The 15,666-nt window shown below is 44.9% G+C and overlaps 1 protein-coding gene across 1 annotated transcript in view; it reads left to right on the forward strand.

Annotated features, from left to right (window-relative positions):
- CRIM1 (cysteine rich transmembrane BMP regulator 1) overlaps positions 1-15,666 on the forward strand; it is a 204,455-nt gene that overhangs the window by 177,631 nt on the left and 11,158 nt on the right. Inside the window, exon 14 of the mRNA XM_043468318.1 lies at positions 12,960-13,154. Within this exon, the coding sequence (XP_043324253.1) occupies positions 12,960-13,154 (195 nt within the window). The remainder of the gene's footprint in view (positions 1-12,959; positions 13,155-15,666) is intronic.

Consider the following 15,666-nt stretch of genomic DNA (forward strand, 5'->3'; position numbering starts at 1 on the left):
CAGGATGCTTTTCTGTGTATTGTTTGGAGGGTATAAGACGGACAACATTCGGTTGTCATGCACTATACTAACTTTGGAACTGGTCTAAAGTTGTCCTGACAAAAATAAACAGGGTTTGATTTCAGTTTGTTTAGATCGCGCCCTCCACCCTAGGAAGCATCTCATCTTACTTATCCCATAGGCAGCTTTCCCCTCTCACTTCTGTATCCTTTCCAGGCCCCTGGCTGTGTAAACAGAAATTCAAGTTGTTCTGGTTAACTTGGGGGAAACTTCTGAGTGGCCTGTCTTTATCTGAGCTTTGGCTCTGTGTTCTTATTTTAAAGATGTCTGTTGCACAGAAGGGAGACTGGCACTGGTGCTTACGGAGTATTAGCAGGTGCCCTTTGCCTCTGATTTCTGCCCAGGGGGCCAGCCCTGATTGTGCACCCTCTAATGAGCGGGGAGGACCCCTTTAGCAGGATTACATTTCAGTGACAAAATGCAATCAGACCTGAAGTCAGTCTGCAGACTGACCAAGCTCGGGCTCTAATGGGATGAAGCACCTCCTGTAAGTACAGAAACTCCTCTGGTGCAGAAACTGGCCACCCTGGGAAGCCCACTGACTTCTTCTTCAGAGTTTTCTTAAACTAGAGAAGAGTCAATCTTTATACTCTTTAAAGTTTGAAATAGAATGTTTCCTTGAACTTCTATCCAGGAAGTGTTTAATCAACCCTTAACATGCTTATAGAAGGATGAATAAGTTCTATCGCTGAGAAAGTCCCTCCTCTTTGCATGCAGCAGGAATCGGAGATCGCTGCATTTATCAGTTTGGTAGGATTTCTCTTGGTGGAACTCAGGAAAGTTGATAATTTCTCTGTTAACTTGGAACCCTATGTCAGCACCTATTCTTTCCAATATGTTGAAGAAACCTGAAAGGCTCTTTTGGCCTTTATAAAGAGACCTGGACTCCCGTCCCAAGAAATAGAATAAAAGCAGAAATGGGCCTTTCAGGGAAAGTCTTAAAACCAGGAGCAGATCTGTCTTTTCCGCAGTGAAGGCATTACAGAGACTGGGGGCTTTGAGCACAAGCCACCGTTCTCCTTGCCATAACCCTTCTCTGCCCCCCCGCCAAAAAAAAAAAAAAAACAGTATATGGAGGTGAGAGTCAGCCTGCATGGCTGTGACCACTTGTCTCAGCTTTTTCTTCCTATGTAAGTGAATTAAGAACAAGTATTTTGTTAGAAGCTAAAAGTTGTAAGCTAAAATACTCAGTTTTTGAGATTAACCAATCAGTTTTATTTTTGCATTTTTAGCCAAAAACTTTATCATTTGCTGATGGAGTAACTGTGTTAGATCTCCTCACTGAAATTGTCTAGGCTACTTGCACCTACTTTTTTTTTTTTTTTTGGAATTTTTGTCCTGGGCCCCATGCCATTTATTCATCGCCATATTGTAAAAACAACAACTTGATTTTGCACCTACTTTTAGTAAGACTTCATTGAGTTCTGCTTTTGTGTTCTTTGTCAGTCTTTGGAGGTCCAGCAGACCAGCATGTTCAAAACCAGTCTTCATCTTCTGTGCCTACAAATCTCTCCATTTCTTAGAGACCTGCTCATTTGCTCAGATTCCTTTTTCGTTATGATTTCTGTTTATATCCACTTTATGTAAAAGAAAAAAAAAGTAAAGCTAGTTTCTCCAATAGGAGGCACCCGCATTCCATTGATTTTCCCTCTTTGAGTGTGCCCAGCTTGGGATATAAAAATGTGGAGTATATCACAGGGCAAGGATCACAGTGTCCTGTCAGTTAAAAGAAAGTAAAATATAAGGTACTTATAAAGTAGGTTCTCAATGCTTTGTGAAAGTTAGCCAACAGTTTAAAAACCACCTCCTCTGTACTTTCCTAACTCAGCCATGTCAATGGAAATACTTGCTGACTTTTCCACTCTCACTTCGAAGTCTTACATTACCCATAGTGTAACTGGTACCTTTCTTCACCTGCCTAAATGATTGCAGTAAAGTTTCCTTTAAATTCCCTGAACCTTAATCTTAAGAAACCAATTTGAAGTATATTATTATTATTAGCAGGGCCTGGAGTTCGCAGTTTTTTTTTAAGTCATTTGGCACGTCTGTTTGGACCTGAAATCACACAAAGCTGCTAAGATCCTTTGGATCCAGGAATCTCCCGGAGGGTAGAAACACCCCTCTCCCCACCTCCCCAACCCTGCGCGCCGCTGTGTCCCCGTCCCCGGCGTTTAGAGGTGTGGGGAGAACGAGCACCCACTGCGCAACTGGGCTGGGTTGTTCTGCAATGGGACTCGCTCCAGGAATGAGAGCTGCATTTAGCTTCTTGGCCACTAGGATCCCAGAGTAAATTACTTCTCAGGTCTCTAAATAGTACACTGGAGATTCGAAAGAACTGATGCCATTTCTAAAGCCGCCCAACTTCCTCCCAGGAAGTTACTCCCACGCTGAGACTCTGACTTCATGACCTACCACAACCAGATTTAGAACCTGAACCATCTATGTAGGAAAGTTATCTCCTGGCAGAAATGGAAAAGTCCAACTGTCATACAGTTTCTAGCAGATTTTAGTTTTTATAACCTTTGCCAGAGGAAAGGAAGTAGGGAGTCTGAAAATCCTTTCTTTTCATCATGGTCAGATTCAGAGCAGCACCTGAACCGCTGCACCCGTGACGCCTGAAAGACTAAATTGGACTTGTAGAGAGGAGGAAAATGACACGGTTTTAGTATCTAGGTTTCTCCCCAGCTGTTAATTAGCTTTATGGTGTAATTAGTAAAATAGCTCAAGAGGAGAAGCAAAATCCAACTTTTAATGGCCTGGTAAGCCTTTTTTCTTATCTTAAAAAGAAGTGAAGTAGCAAGGTTCAGGCAGTGGAAGAGGTCAGTTCAAAAGGAGTTAACATTTCAAAATCTCATCACTTCTTCCTCCTCTCTTTTCATATAACCAGAATCAAGAAAAAGGGGAAAAAAGAAAATCCACACCGACTTTTCCAAACTCCATCACTGAAAGAGATCACATATTTTTATTGTAGTCAGACAGAATGCAAGATAATGTTGCTTCTGTTTGAATCCAAAAATATAAGATGTTTGTCTGATCGCTCCATGAGTTAAACACCTAGCCTGTGACTCACAATGCTGATACTGATGCAGAATAACCCTTCATCCTCTAGCAGGGAGGGACCTTTCTTTCTGATAGAGGCTAAAAGTCATTTCAAACCAATCTGATGGATAAGATAGAGGCCAGACCTGAGGAAACCAAATACCAAAGCTGACCTCAACCAAGGAGTGGCCATAAAATAGTAACTGTCTTCCTTGCTTGTTTCAAAATTTGACTCTGGATGTCCTTGCAGAAGAAAACTTCCAAAGCCATATGGAGCAAGGGCAGTACTGCTGGAGTGTGTTTGTAGCCCTTGACAATGACTGTTTTAGAAGGGGATCATTTGGGTATATAGCTCCTAATGTGTTTGCTTAAAAAATAAGCCTTATGATATTAGTGTCCTACCTCACGTTTTCCTTGGAACATTTTTCTCTGATCCTCTTCCTTGAGAGAGAGAGGAGTGTTAAATAGAAATTATCCTGAGAAGAACCAGAGTCCTTAGTAGCCACTGTATCTCCAGTCCTGTCAGGACCGTGCCGATGTCTGATAGTCGGTTGAAGGGTAATCTACCTTTGAAGCCAAAGACATATGTGCATGCTCAGTCAACTGTTTGCGACCCCATGGACTGTAGCCCACCAAGCTCCTCTGTCCATGGGATTTTCCAGACAAGAATACTGGAATAGGTTGCCATTTCCAGTATTTCCTCCTTCAGGGGAATTTCCCAATCTAGATATCGAACCTGTGTCTCCTGCATTGTAGGTTAATTCTTTACCCGCTGAACCATCAAGGAAGTGTTATAAAGACCTTCAGCCTCATCACATGTTGGGGCAAGAAGCAAGTGCCCATTCTCCAGAGTCATGAGCAGTAGCCACTTTTGTTTGTGTGGCCCAGATCCCTGCCCAGGAACACGCCCCACCCCACCCCCGAGGGTTATCCCACTGGGGACACGGCAGGCAGACGGTGTGCAGCTCTGGAGATGCGTGTGGTTCCCCTTCAGGCCCTGCCACTTCCTAGCCATGCGTTCTGCACAAGTTACTTATTTTTTCTGTGCCTAGGTTTTCTGTGGAATTCCAGTATATCCTGTTCCATTGGGTTGTGGAAAGCATGTGAAATTGACTCATAAAAAATGCTCCATTAGGGAATTCCCTGGTGGTCCAGCAGTTAGGACTCTGTACTCTCACTGCTGAGGGCCTGGGTTCAGTTCCTGGGGAATTAGGAAACTAGGATGCCCACAGGCCTTGCAGCACAGCCAAATGAACAAAAAACAAAAAGCTTGGTTAGCACCGTGCCCAGGACAGAGTAGGTAGTCAATAAGTGGAGGTTATGATTATTATTAGGTATGGAAGAATAAACCTAATGTCACTGTCAGCGTAAGCAACTATTTGGAGTGATGAATACAACAGAATGAAATGGCACAACCCACTCGATAACCAAATATAAACCATTCAGATGCTTTTAGTTGGATAGGTCCCATGTCTCTATTTCTATATCCCTCTTCAATCTTAAAACTTAAAGTGCTTTTATATGGACTTTCAATTAGGCTATGTTGTTTTCCCCAAAAAAGCACAATGACTTTATTGATTATTTATAACCTCAAATCGGGTAAATTAGCCATCATATCTCCCTGTAAATCAAGTAGTTTCTAAAATTTTTTGACAGAGCTTTTCTCACATTGACCCAAAGGTGCCATGGGAGGACATGATCCATCCAAGAAAAGAAGTGAGCATGTGAGAAATAGGGGCATTTGCAGCAACGTGGAGGGACCTAGAGATTATCATACTAAATGAAGTCAGACAGAGAAAGACAAATGCCACATGCTGTTACTTTTATGTAGTATCTAAACTCTGACACAGATGGACCTGTCTATGAAACAGAAGCACACTCACAGACGTAAAGGTCAGACTTGTGGTTCCCAAGGGGGTAGGGGCTGGGAGGGAGTTGGACTAGAATTTGCAGTTGGTAGATGCAGACTATTACATTTAGAATGGATAAACAACAAGGTCCTACTGTATAACACAGGGATTTAAATCCAATCTCCTGGGATAAACCATAATGGAAAAAAATATTTTTAAAAATGAACGTATGTATATGTAAAAGTTAGTCACTTTGCTCTACGGCCGAGATTGACACAACATTGTAAATCAGCTATACTTCAATTAAAGAAAAAAAATAGCACCGGGATCCATCAGTCAACTGACATTCACAACATACTTTCAGGCCTCTGTTTAGATCATTGGCTTTTCAGATGAAATTTGGTCTAAAGAAAAGATGTTTCTATAAAGCCTCATTAACCAAAATCCTAATTAACTAAAATCTAATCTAGTCTAATCTGGGCCACACAGCAGCCACCCTGGAAAAAAATTAGTCAAGGCTTTTTCAAAAACAGGAGTCCTCATTTATTTCACATGAAAATTCCACAGAGTGGAGACCAACCCACATCTTAAATGTAGCTTTGTTTTAAAGCATGTTTGAAAAATCAAACTGTACTATTATGAAATACATTGATTTTGTAACTCAAACTGATCAGATTTGAGGATATCACAGAAAACCACCCCCTGCAAGCATCAGGGGCAGCTTTTTTCTTTTGAAAAAAGAAAACAGGGCTGGCCCTGGACTGAAGTCCACATCCTCAAGCCGGCCAGCCCTGATGTAAACTGTCCACTGCTAACCATGGCTCACCCCGGGTCAGCACATTGGATTCAGCTTGACCTCCACCTGAAAAAGCTGGAGAGCCCAAAAGCCGTCCACTGTTCCAGAGAGGCCCAGGCATAGTCAAGACCACAGGAAGAGGGCTCTGTGTGTTCCTGGGAGGGTAAGAGAGGGAGCTGTTAGGCAGAGCTCCCAGGTGGCTCAGCGGTAAAGAAACTGCCTGCCAATGCAGGAGACCCCGGAGACGCGGGTTCAACCCCTGGGCTGGGAAGATTCCCCTGGAGGAGGAAATGGCAACCCACTCCAGCCTTCTTGCCTGGAAAATCTCATGATCAGAGGAGCCTGGTGGCTATAGTCCATGGAGTCACAGAGTCGGACATGGCTGAGCATGCATGTAGACAGGGCAGAGAAAGTGGTTTGCTTTGCAGTCAGATGGAGGCAGGAGTAGATTCAGGCTCCACAGCCTGCTGCTTGGTTACATTAGATTCCCTCCTCTTGCTGAACCTGAGGGACTCTGGAGCACAGTGCCTGGGTTCCACAGATGCCCAGCAGTTCTTTTCTTCAGTGCTTGGCCCTCAATCCTTCTTTCAAAACCCTCTCTCTCTCGTCTCTGCCATTTGTACCCTCGGACTTGCAGTCTGTAAGGAGATCAGCTGTGAGAGGGCTGGGCATATGGATCTTAGATCTTGCTGTGTGGCCCAGCTGAGTTCTGCACAGAAGCCCAAACACAGGTTTTAGACTTCTGGGCAAACCTTGAGACATCTCGTTCCTGCAGTCAAGTCCCTCTACAAGATCTTTTTTGGATCCGTGTGTGCGTGCTCAGTCGCTCTGTTGTGTCCTCCTCTTCGTGACTCCATGGACTCACCCGCCAGCTTCTCTGTCCATGGGACTTTCGAGGCGAAAATACTGGTATGGGTTGCCATTTCCTTCTCTAGGGGATCTTCCCAACCCAGGGATTGAACCGGGGTCTCCTGCATTGGCAGGTGGATTCTTCACCACTGCACCACCTGGCAAGCCCCATCGAGAGATGCATTCTCAGCTCCCGCTTTCCACCAGCAGTTGACTGGCATCTGCCTCCCAGCTCTACCACCCCTCGCCTACACCCGTTGTTTGAACCTAATAAGAGAGCTTCCTGATCTCAAGTCAAAGTTAATTCTGTTGAAAATGAACTGAAGTTGAAGGTCAGATGTTTCCAAGACAGTGTGCTCAGAACTTGAATGGAATAGAGAGAGATTGGTAGAAGCAACTGGGTATTGGGTCCATGGTAGTCAGCTACCTCCCTGGAGGGGAAGAGCTTCATTATGGCCCCTGAAACTCTTGGGGCTTCACCAGCCTGACTCTGCCTTAGCACCTGTGCATGAAGCCTGCTGTAGCTTCAGTGTGTCGGGTCCCAGTTAATGGCTTTCACTGTTTCGTTGTCATCATATTGCTGCTGTGAACTCTTCATCTTCCTTGAATTTAGAAAAAGACTTATTTTTGTAACAAAATCAAATGAGAAAGTTTAGTTTCATCTAATATGTGGTCAAAGTTCTTCATTCAACCTACTGCCTTCCAAGACAGCCAGAATAGTTTCTCTCCTTCTTTTATCATTTTATGAATACTCTTTGGGACAGTGATATCATACAGTAAGTTACTGATTGAATAGTTACAGAGACACCAAGTTATGCTGCAGCTCAGCATTTGATCTCTAGCATGTCTTCCATGGTTTCATTTCTTTTCTTGCAGTCCACTGAAATTCCTCAGAGTGGGTCAGCAGCCTTCAGAAAGCGTGACCATATTCTTTAGAACCAGGCTTAGACTAAGCTTTTTCCTTCAGAGTGTGTGTGTGTGTGTGTGTGTGTGTGTGTGTGTGTGCGTGTGTGTGTGTTGGGGCAGGAGGGTCAGTATTGGGGATGAGGGGGCAGGTGGGTAATGCATGGACATGTCTGTTTGAGATAATTTAATATTTTTGCCTTTATAAAGAGTAACTCATATTCATTGCAGAAAAAAAAAAGAAAAATTCACCCTTGGTTCTAACAGGTACTTACTGTTAACATTTTCATTTCTTTCTAGACAATTCTAAATTTTTCTCTTTATGTGATTGATCTTATACTACAAATGATGCATTTTAATAGCTGCACAGTATTCTTTCATATATGATTGTACCATGAGTCATTTCAGTAGTCCCAAGTTGTTGGACACAGGTTTTTTTCCCCCCTAATTTCTTGCTATTATAAATAATATTGTGATGGACATCTATGTGACAACCTGTTTGAGGTGTTTTCTGATTATTTCTTTGGGACAGCTGACTGAAAATAGAATTATTTGGTCAAGGAAGTTTGTTTGCAAAGATACATGAGGGATACTGCCAGCTTTGCCTGTTATCCCACATCTTCACCACTGGGGACTAAAACAGGTCCCCTTTTACTTCAGGTCAGTTCAATCACTTAGTCATGTCCAACTCTTTGCGACCCCATGGACTGCAGCATGCCAGGCTTCCCTGTCCATCACCAGCTCCAGGAGCTTGTTTAAACTCATGTCCATTGAGTCGGTGATGCCATCCAACCATCTCATTCTCTGTTGTCACCTTCTCCTCCTGCCTTCAGTCTTTCCCAGCATCAGGGTCTTTTCCAATGAGTCATCCCTTCACATCAGGTGGCCAAAATATTGGAGCTTCAGCTTCAGCATTAGCCCTTCCAATTCAGGACTGATTTCCTTTAGGATTGACTGATTTCATCTCCTTGCAGTCCAAAGGACTCTCAAGAGTCTTCTCCAACACCACAGTTCAAAAGCATCAATTCTTTGGTGCTCAGCTTTCTTCACGGTCCAACTCTCACATCCATACATGACCACTGGAAAAACCAGAGCTTTGACTAGACGGACATTTGTCAGTACCCTTTTTACTTGTTGAGCCCCAAATCATTTCTGCCCTAGAGGCAGCTTCATGGTTGCGTTCATACAGAAAAGCAAAGAGTTTGAAGGTCAACCGCTGCACTGCGCTGATTGACCCACTGGAATATCTGGTTTGATAAGGCTTGACCAGGTCCTTGACAGGCTCACCAGCTATTTATTTCTTAAAGCAGAAAAGTGACTCATACATTGGAATTACTTCTGTATCACCTCCCATTCAGGAAACAGAGTCATCCTTCATGCCTCTGTGCCCCCACCATCTATATCCTGACTGCTGTTTCTCAGAAATCACTCTAAACCTCACCTTGCCTCTCCATCTCCATCACCACATCACCATCTCCATCACCACATTACTCCAGGCCCATAGCACATCCCTGTCAACAGCATTCCCATCTTCCTAATCCCATTTAGGCTTCCATACTGTCATATTCCTGGAGAAGGCAATGGCAACCCACTCCAGTACTCTTGCCTGGAAAATCCCGTGGATGGAGGAGCCTGGCAGGTTGCAGTCCATGGGGTCGAGAAGAGTCAGACATGACTGAGTGACTTCACTTTCACTTTTCACTTTTATGTATTGGAGAAGGAAATGGCAACCCACTCCAGTGTTCTTGCCTGGAGAATCCCAGGGACAGGGGAGCCTGGTGGGCTGCTGTCTGTGGGGTCGCACAGAGTCGGACACGACTGAAGTGACTTAGCAGCAGCAGCAGCAACTGTCATATTCCAGAGTTCTCTTCTTGAAGACAAAACTGATTAAGGCCCATTCCCAGCACTACAGGAAGGATCTAAATCTGTCATTGTTCTTCATGGCCCTTTACGATCTGACCCCAGCTTCATCTCCAGCCATCCTGCCTGCAGCCCTGACACCTCCCACTGCCCTTCTAGTGGGGCAGGCTGTTGGACACACCACTGTCTGCTTTCGGTAGCCTTCCTTTCCAGCTTCTTCATCTTCTCCTACTCATCTCTCAAAATAAAACTAGAACATCAAATCTTGCGCAAAGCCTCTCCCAGTTCCCCCAGCAGAGTTAGTTGCTCCGCCCTCCAAGTTGTGTTGTCCAGCTCCGCGTTGAATTCACGAAACAGTGGCTGCTGCGTGGCACCTGGTGAGGAGTCCCAGTGAACACAGCCTTTCTCCCCTACTTTTGCTCAGTCTTCTGGGTCAGGTCCTCCAGGTCCTGCCTTTTTTCCCATTGATGATAAATGTTTGTAGAATAAACGATTGAATGTCTTTATAATGTTTACCACATAATAACTATTTTAATATCTTAATATTATAGATAATTTTAACCTGACTTGTATTAGCATTGATTAGTTAAATGTCTTAAGATGTAATGGGTGTTTTTGCCTCGATCTTAAAATACAGACCAGTGCTTGGCCTTGAGATGAACTTCTTTTATTAAAATGACTCCTCATCCTTTCTGTGGCTCTTTCTCATTGTCTTCTGCCTCTTCTCTAAGAAGAGAACTGGCAAAATAACTCTAGGAGGAAAAAACACAAAGTAGATAAAGTGATAGACAAGATGAGGTGAGCATTATAACCTTCTCCTCCAAGGTCCTTGCACCGTAATGCATTACTCAAATTTTATGCAGTGATATTAGTCCATCATGTGAGCTGTTGAAAGGTGTATGGAAAATGTAATCAGTAATATTGCTTTATGAAGAAATGCTTCCTTTCATAAAGAATCCTCTGCATAATAGACTCCAGATTTGATGGCAAATTTAATGTCCTCAATGAAGTGTTGGCTCGAGGTCAGTGTATTACTTGAATTAAGTTCATTAAGTGATTCTGCTCAGCCATTCACTGTGTAGATTTTGGGTATCTTAATAAAATCATCTCCTCTAAGGATTTCAGATTAGCAAAAACTTCTGAGATGAGTTTGATATGAAAGCCTCCAAATGAATTTTTAAGCTTACTGGTCCATGCACCAGAGCCCTTTCTATAGAGTATTCCCAGATACAGTGAAATACGTTTTTAAAGAGATATTGAAAAAGAATTTCTGCTTAGAACTAGAACTTTTTTTTTTTTTTTTTTTCACATAACAGCGGGATACAAATTCTATTCAAGTTCCCAGACTGTAAACTAGGAGATACTGGAACATATTCAGGGATTAAAACAAAGGTGCAAAAATTTCATGGTCTAAAGGTATTGAAATCATACAGAGTCTCTTCTCTTATTGCTGTGGAATTTTTACAAATAGAACTTAACTGTCTCCCTTACTGAACCTCAGGCAACAGTAATGACAGAAATAGTGAAAAAGCATTGGGAAGCAGAGAGATTATGCGTTTAAATACTTGACAGACTCATTTCCATGATTACTTATCACACTCTATTATGGACCGAGACTTCCGTCTTTGGCAACACAAAATATTAGAGTCATGAGACATTATTGGTGCCCTCCATCAGGGGCATATGCTTGAGTGATTGGTAAGAAGAGAGTATGGATTCCAAAGACATATTTCTGCCTGTGATCCTTCTCTGGAAAAGCTCCATGGGAAGCCTCATGCTGGCTCTTCACAGAGTGGTTCCAGCCGCCCGGGAACACTTGACTGCAAAGGGTGTGGGCCTGGTACCCTGCACAGAAATGTCCCTCCTTGCTCCTCAAGCATTGTGAGTTCTGTCCTTTGTGCCTGGGCAGCGAACACCACTCTGGCCAGACCTTCCTACGTGCCTTCCAGGGAGAAACTGAGCTCCCCACCCTACTTCTTCCCTAAGGAACTTTCCTTCCAGATGCCTTTATAATTTTTCATTAACTAGTGACCAGTGGTGAGTGGGCTTCCCAGGTGGCGCTAGTGGTAAAGAACCTGCCTGCCAATGCAGGAGATTTAAGAGAGGCAAGTTTGATCCCTGGGTCAGGAAGGATCCCTTGGAGGAGGATATGGCAACCCACTCCAATATTCTTGCCTGGAAAATCCCATGGACTGAGGAGCCTGGAGGACTACAGTCCATAGGGTCACAAAGAGTCGGACAGGACTGAAGCGACTTAGCATGCATGCAGTGGCGAGTGGAGGTGCTGGTAGAAGCTGAGCATAGGATTTCCCCAGGTTAGTGTAAGTCGCCCCATTATCAGCCTGGCCAGTGACAAGGAGGGGCTGCCCCACCCCCACCCTGTGTCTCTCCATTGATTGACCCCACCTCTGCTTTGCTGGTCATTGGGCCTCACTCTGAGTTCTGGAGGGAATGTGACCACTAGTAATAAGTTCAGATAAACCAGGAGAAGGTGATGAATCAAAGAGAAAGAAACTTTCAAGGTAAAGGTTGGGGGAGGGAGGGTATAAGGACAGCCTGGAAGGACAGAGGAAAAAGAGCAGAATGTGTTACGCTGTAAATTCTTGCATCAACCTGGTGGCTCAGATGGTAAAGAACCTGCCTGTAGTGCAGGAGACCTGGGTTCAATCCCTGGGTCGGGAAGATGCTCTGGAGAAGGGAAAGGCAACCCGCTCCAGTGTTCTTGCCTGGAGAATCCCCATGAACAGAGGCGTCGCAAACAGTTGGGTTGGGAAGATGCTCTGGAGAAGGGAATGGCAACCCGCTCCAGTATTCTTGCGTGGAGAATCCTCATGAACAGAGGCGTTGCAAACAGTTGGACACAACTGAGCCAATTTTGTGTAAATTATTATATACAAAAACGGACTCATAAAAAATGTATTGTTTTCACAAACCATACTTTGCTGGAAATAATAGGTTGAAATGAGGTTGTTTTTGAAGTAGGTATGTCCTGGTTGATGAGAAGGAAATGCATTCAGCATTCCTGTAAAATGAAGGAAATGGTTATCTCAGTCCAAGTTCCCTGTGGGCGAGCACGTGAAACCTGCCGGCTCCCTGGGAGAGGCCATCGTCACTCCTTCCCCCTCCCCTGCATCATCTCGTTACAGAGAGTAACTAGAGATGGGAGTTGTTCCTACAAGGATACTCAGCTGGACTTTTTAATCTCTTTACACATGGAACAAAACCTCTGAACACGTCTCCCTACCTATTTGTGTTTTAGTTTTTTCACGTGGCGTGTTCAATAGCCATACAATGATTGAGTTTATATATTTTGCGATGACCGTCCAGTGACTCTTGGCCAGCGAGTACGTTTCCTGGCTGGTTGCTATAATTACCACCCTGTGTCAGCGTTGATGGCCCTTGAGCAGGTTCAGGCCACAGGATGAGTGTTCCCGATGAGTCTGCTGAGCCAGCGGACTGGGGAAGCGGAACTTTCACCCAATGCTGGGCATCCCAGAGCATGCCATGATTGCGCAGTGCTGTCCCTGCTTACATCTCAACTATGTTGAAAAACTGTGCTTGTCACATGGAGTGACTCCACCACTTGTCCTCTTCTTCCCTAGAGGACACAATCCCAAAGAAGGTGGTGTGCCACTTCAGCGGGAAGGCCTACGCTGACGAGGAGCGCTGGGACATCGACAGCTGCACGCACTGCTACTGCCTGCAGGGCCAGACCCTCTGCTCCACCGTCAGCTGCCCACCGCTGCCCTGCGTCGAGCCCATCAACGTGGAAGGCAGCTGCTGCCCCATCTGCCCAGGTATCTTAGGCTGCCACCCTGCCACTTTTCATCCTGTGATGTTGACTTTAAGAGCAAATTAGAGCAGACTCAGAGCCTCCTGGACCCAACCCTATGGAACTAATTCCTTTGGCCCAGAGAGAGACATGGAGGGTAGCTTGAGAGACTGTGACCTCCAGGTGAGCACCTGATTTTGGTTCCATGCCGAAATTGCTCTGGTCCTTCTGATTGGTGTTCTCTGTCAGTGGCGGGCCTGGTGGGTATACCCTCATGGGTATTAATGACATCTGCCGTATCTGAGCAGCACAGTTTGTGGGCAGTGGTGGCTGAGCCTAGTGACAAAGGTCCATGATTCCATGATCAGACACAGTAGGGGATACACTTGGCATCTCTTCTAAGGTGACTGTCTACCAAAACCAACATGGAAGACTGCCTTTAAAGAACACGATCCTGGCCCAGTCTGTTAGTGCATCAGTTCTGGTTGTCCCAGGCTGTCCTCCCTGAACTTTCCCTCTCTTCCCACCAAGGACAGGAGCCTCAGGGCACACCCCCAGCTGGCTGTTGCAGATAGACCACTTGTCTGCATCTATTTCCACATCCCACCGTTCACATCAGCCCAGTAATCCGCCTCCCAGTTTAAACCTAAGCCCCCCCTCAGCTGCCCAGATCCTCCCCCAGGCCTTCTGGATTCCCTGTCCGTGTCTCCTGCCAAAACAGCTCCTTTGTTTTCTGCCCCTCATCCCAGCAACGCAGGGCCTGAGCCCTTGTCAAGACAGCCTCTGGGCAGTGTTCCAGATCGAAAGCCCTGGATACACAGACCTCGCAGGCAGTCCAGACCACACAGACCGAAGAGAGGGCTCACTCTAGGAGCCCAGGGAGCTCCTTAGCGAGGCGGGAGCCCCTGCATCTTCACCCCGCTTCTGTGTTTCCTTGTAGCACTGCATTAGAGACTCACTCCATGCAGCACAGTGGGCTAGAGGTCACAGCAGCTGAGAAGGGCATCCACGCCATGCACTTGTAAAATGGTACAATCAGTTAAATCTCAAGGGTTTCATTGAGCACAGCACAGGTTTGCCTTTTGTTTAGGTGCCGTATAAGCAAGACAATTCTAAAAATGTCCATTTATCCCCTGAAAAGAAGGGGATACTTAAAAAGGGTCAGGCGACTGAGCCCTCTTCAGATCCCTCATGGTTTAGTCTCCTTGGCCTTGTTTAAGATGTAGACCAAGAGTCAGAAGGCCGCTTCCGTGTATCAATAAATGCGCACATTGGAGAAACAGAATCTGTAAGTGTTCTGCATGAGAAGTATGAGGAGAAACATGTATTTCCCATCCAAGTTGCTTTATCTAATATGTTTCACCTGTTTCCCAAGTTTCATACCAGTTTTCCTAGTAATATGCTTTTAATGATCTAAATAGTAAAACTTGATCTTATTTATTCAACCAAGATTCATTTCATGCCTACTCAAGTAAGCACTGCTTGAGGCCTGGGGAAGACAGTGAATCCAGCAAGTGCCCATCCACACAGAACTGATGTTTTCTTAGGGAGACACAGGCAGCAAACAAGTAAACAGAACACAAGATGAGGATCGGGCCACAGAGAGACACATAGCCAATCCAGGGTGGGAGAGGAAGGGGCTGGACCGAAGAGGGGACAGGATGTTTTGATGATCCAGGAACACCTCACATTTTGGATGACATTTATAAGGGACCCAGAAGAATGGCAGGAATCATGGATTAGGAGAGAACCTGTGCGTATAAGCAGGATGAGAGCCCGATGGGTGGGAATATGCCGTGGATGCTCGGAGAGAAACAGGGAGGCTGTGTGGATGGGACTCCTTGAGCAGGGAGGGTAACCAGAAGGAAGCAGAGAAGTAGCCATGCACCAAAATATGAGATCTCATGAGTGATTTTAGAATTCTACTGAGATAAGATGGAAACTCTGGAGGGCTTTGAGTAGACCAACGAGGGAATGTTACTTGCAGAAGTGGAAGCTGAATACGTGTAACTCTGTGGCTGATTCATATCAATGTATGACAAAACCCACTGAAATGTTGTGAAGTAATTAGCCTCCAACAAATTAAAAAAAAAAAGAAGAAGAAGTGGAAGCTGAGACCAGGGCAGTAGATGTGAGGTGGGAGAAGTGGCCAGGTTCTGATTCTAGTAAAAGGGTAGATTTGATCGGATTTGAACATGATGTGAGGAGTGGGAGGAAGAGGAGAGACTCCATGAACAACTGTAATGTTTTTGACTAAAACATGGAGTTGCAACTCTGGTGTAAAATCAATTTTATTGGGACATTTTTTTAGTTGGAAATCTCCATTGGACATCTGAGTGGAGGCAGTGAATAGACAGTGAATATCTAGAGCTCAGGAGAGAGATAGGAAAGGTTTCTGTAAACTTGAACGTTGTCATAGATGGGTGGTTTTTAAGCCTTGAGACTGGACGAGGTCACCCAAGAAGTGAGTGGAGATAGAGAGGAAAAGGGAGTCTGGAACTGAGCCCAAGAACCCTCCACTTTTGGGATCTGGGCAG

Source organism: Cervus canadensis, chromosome 5, assembly GCF_019320065.1.
Source record: "Cervus canadensis isolate Bull #8, Minnesota chromosome 5, ASM1932006v1, whole genome shotgun sequence".
Lineage (NCBI taxonomy): Eukaryota > Metazoa > Chordata > Mammalia > Artiodactyla > Cervidae > Cervus > Cervus canadensis.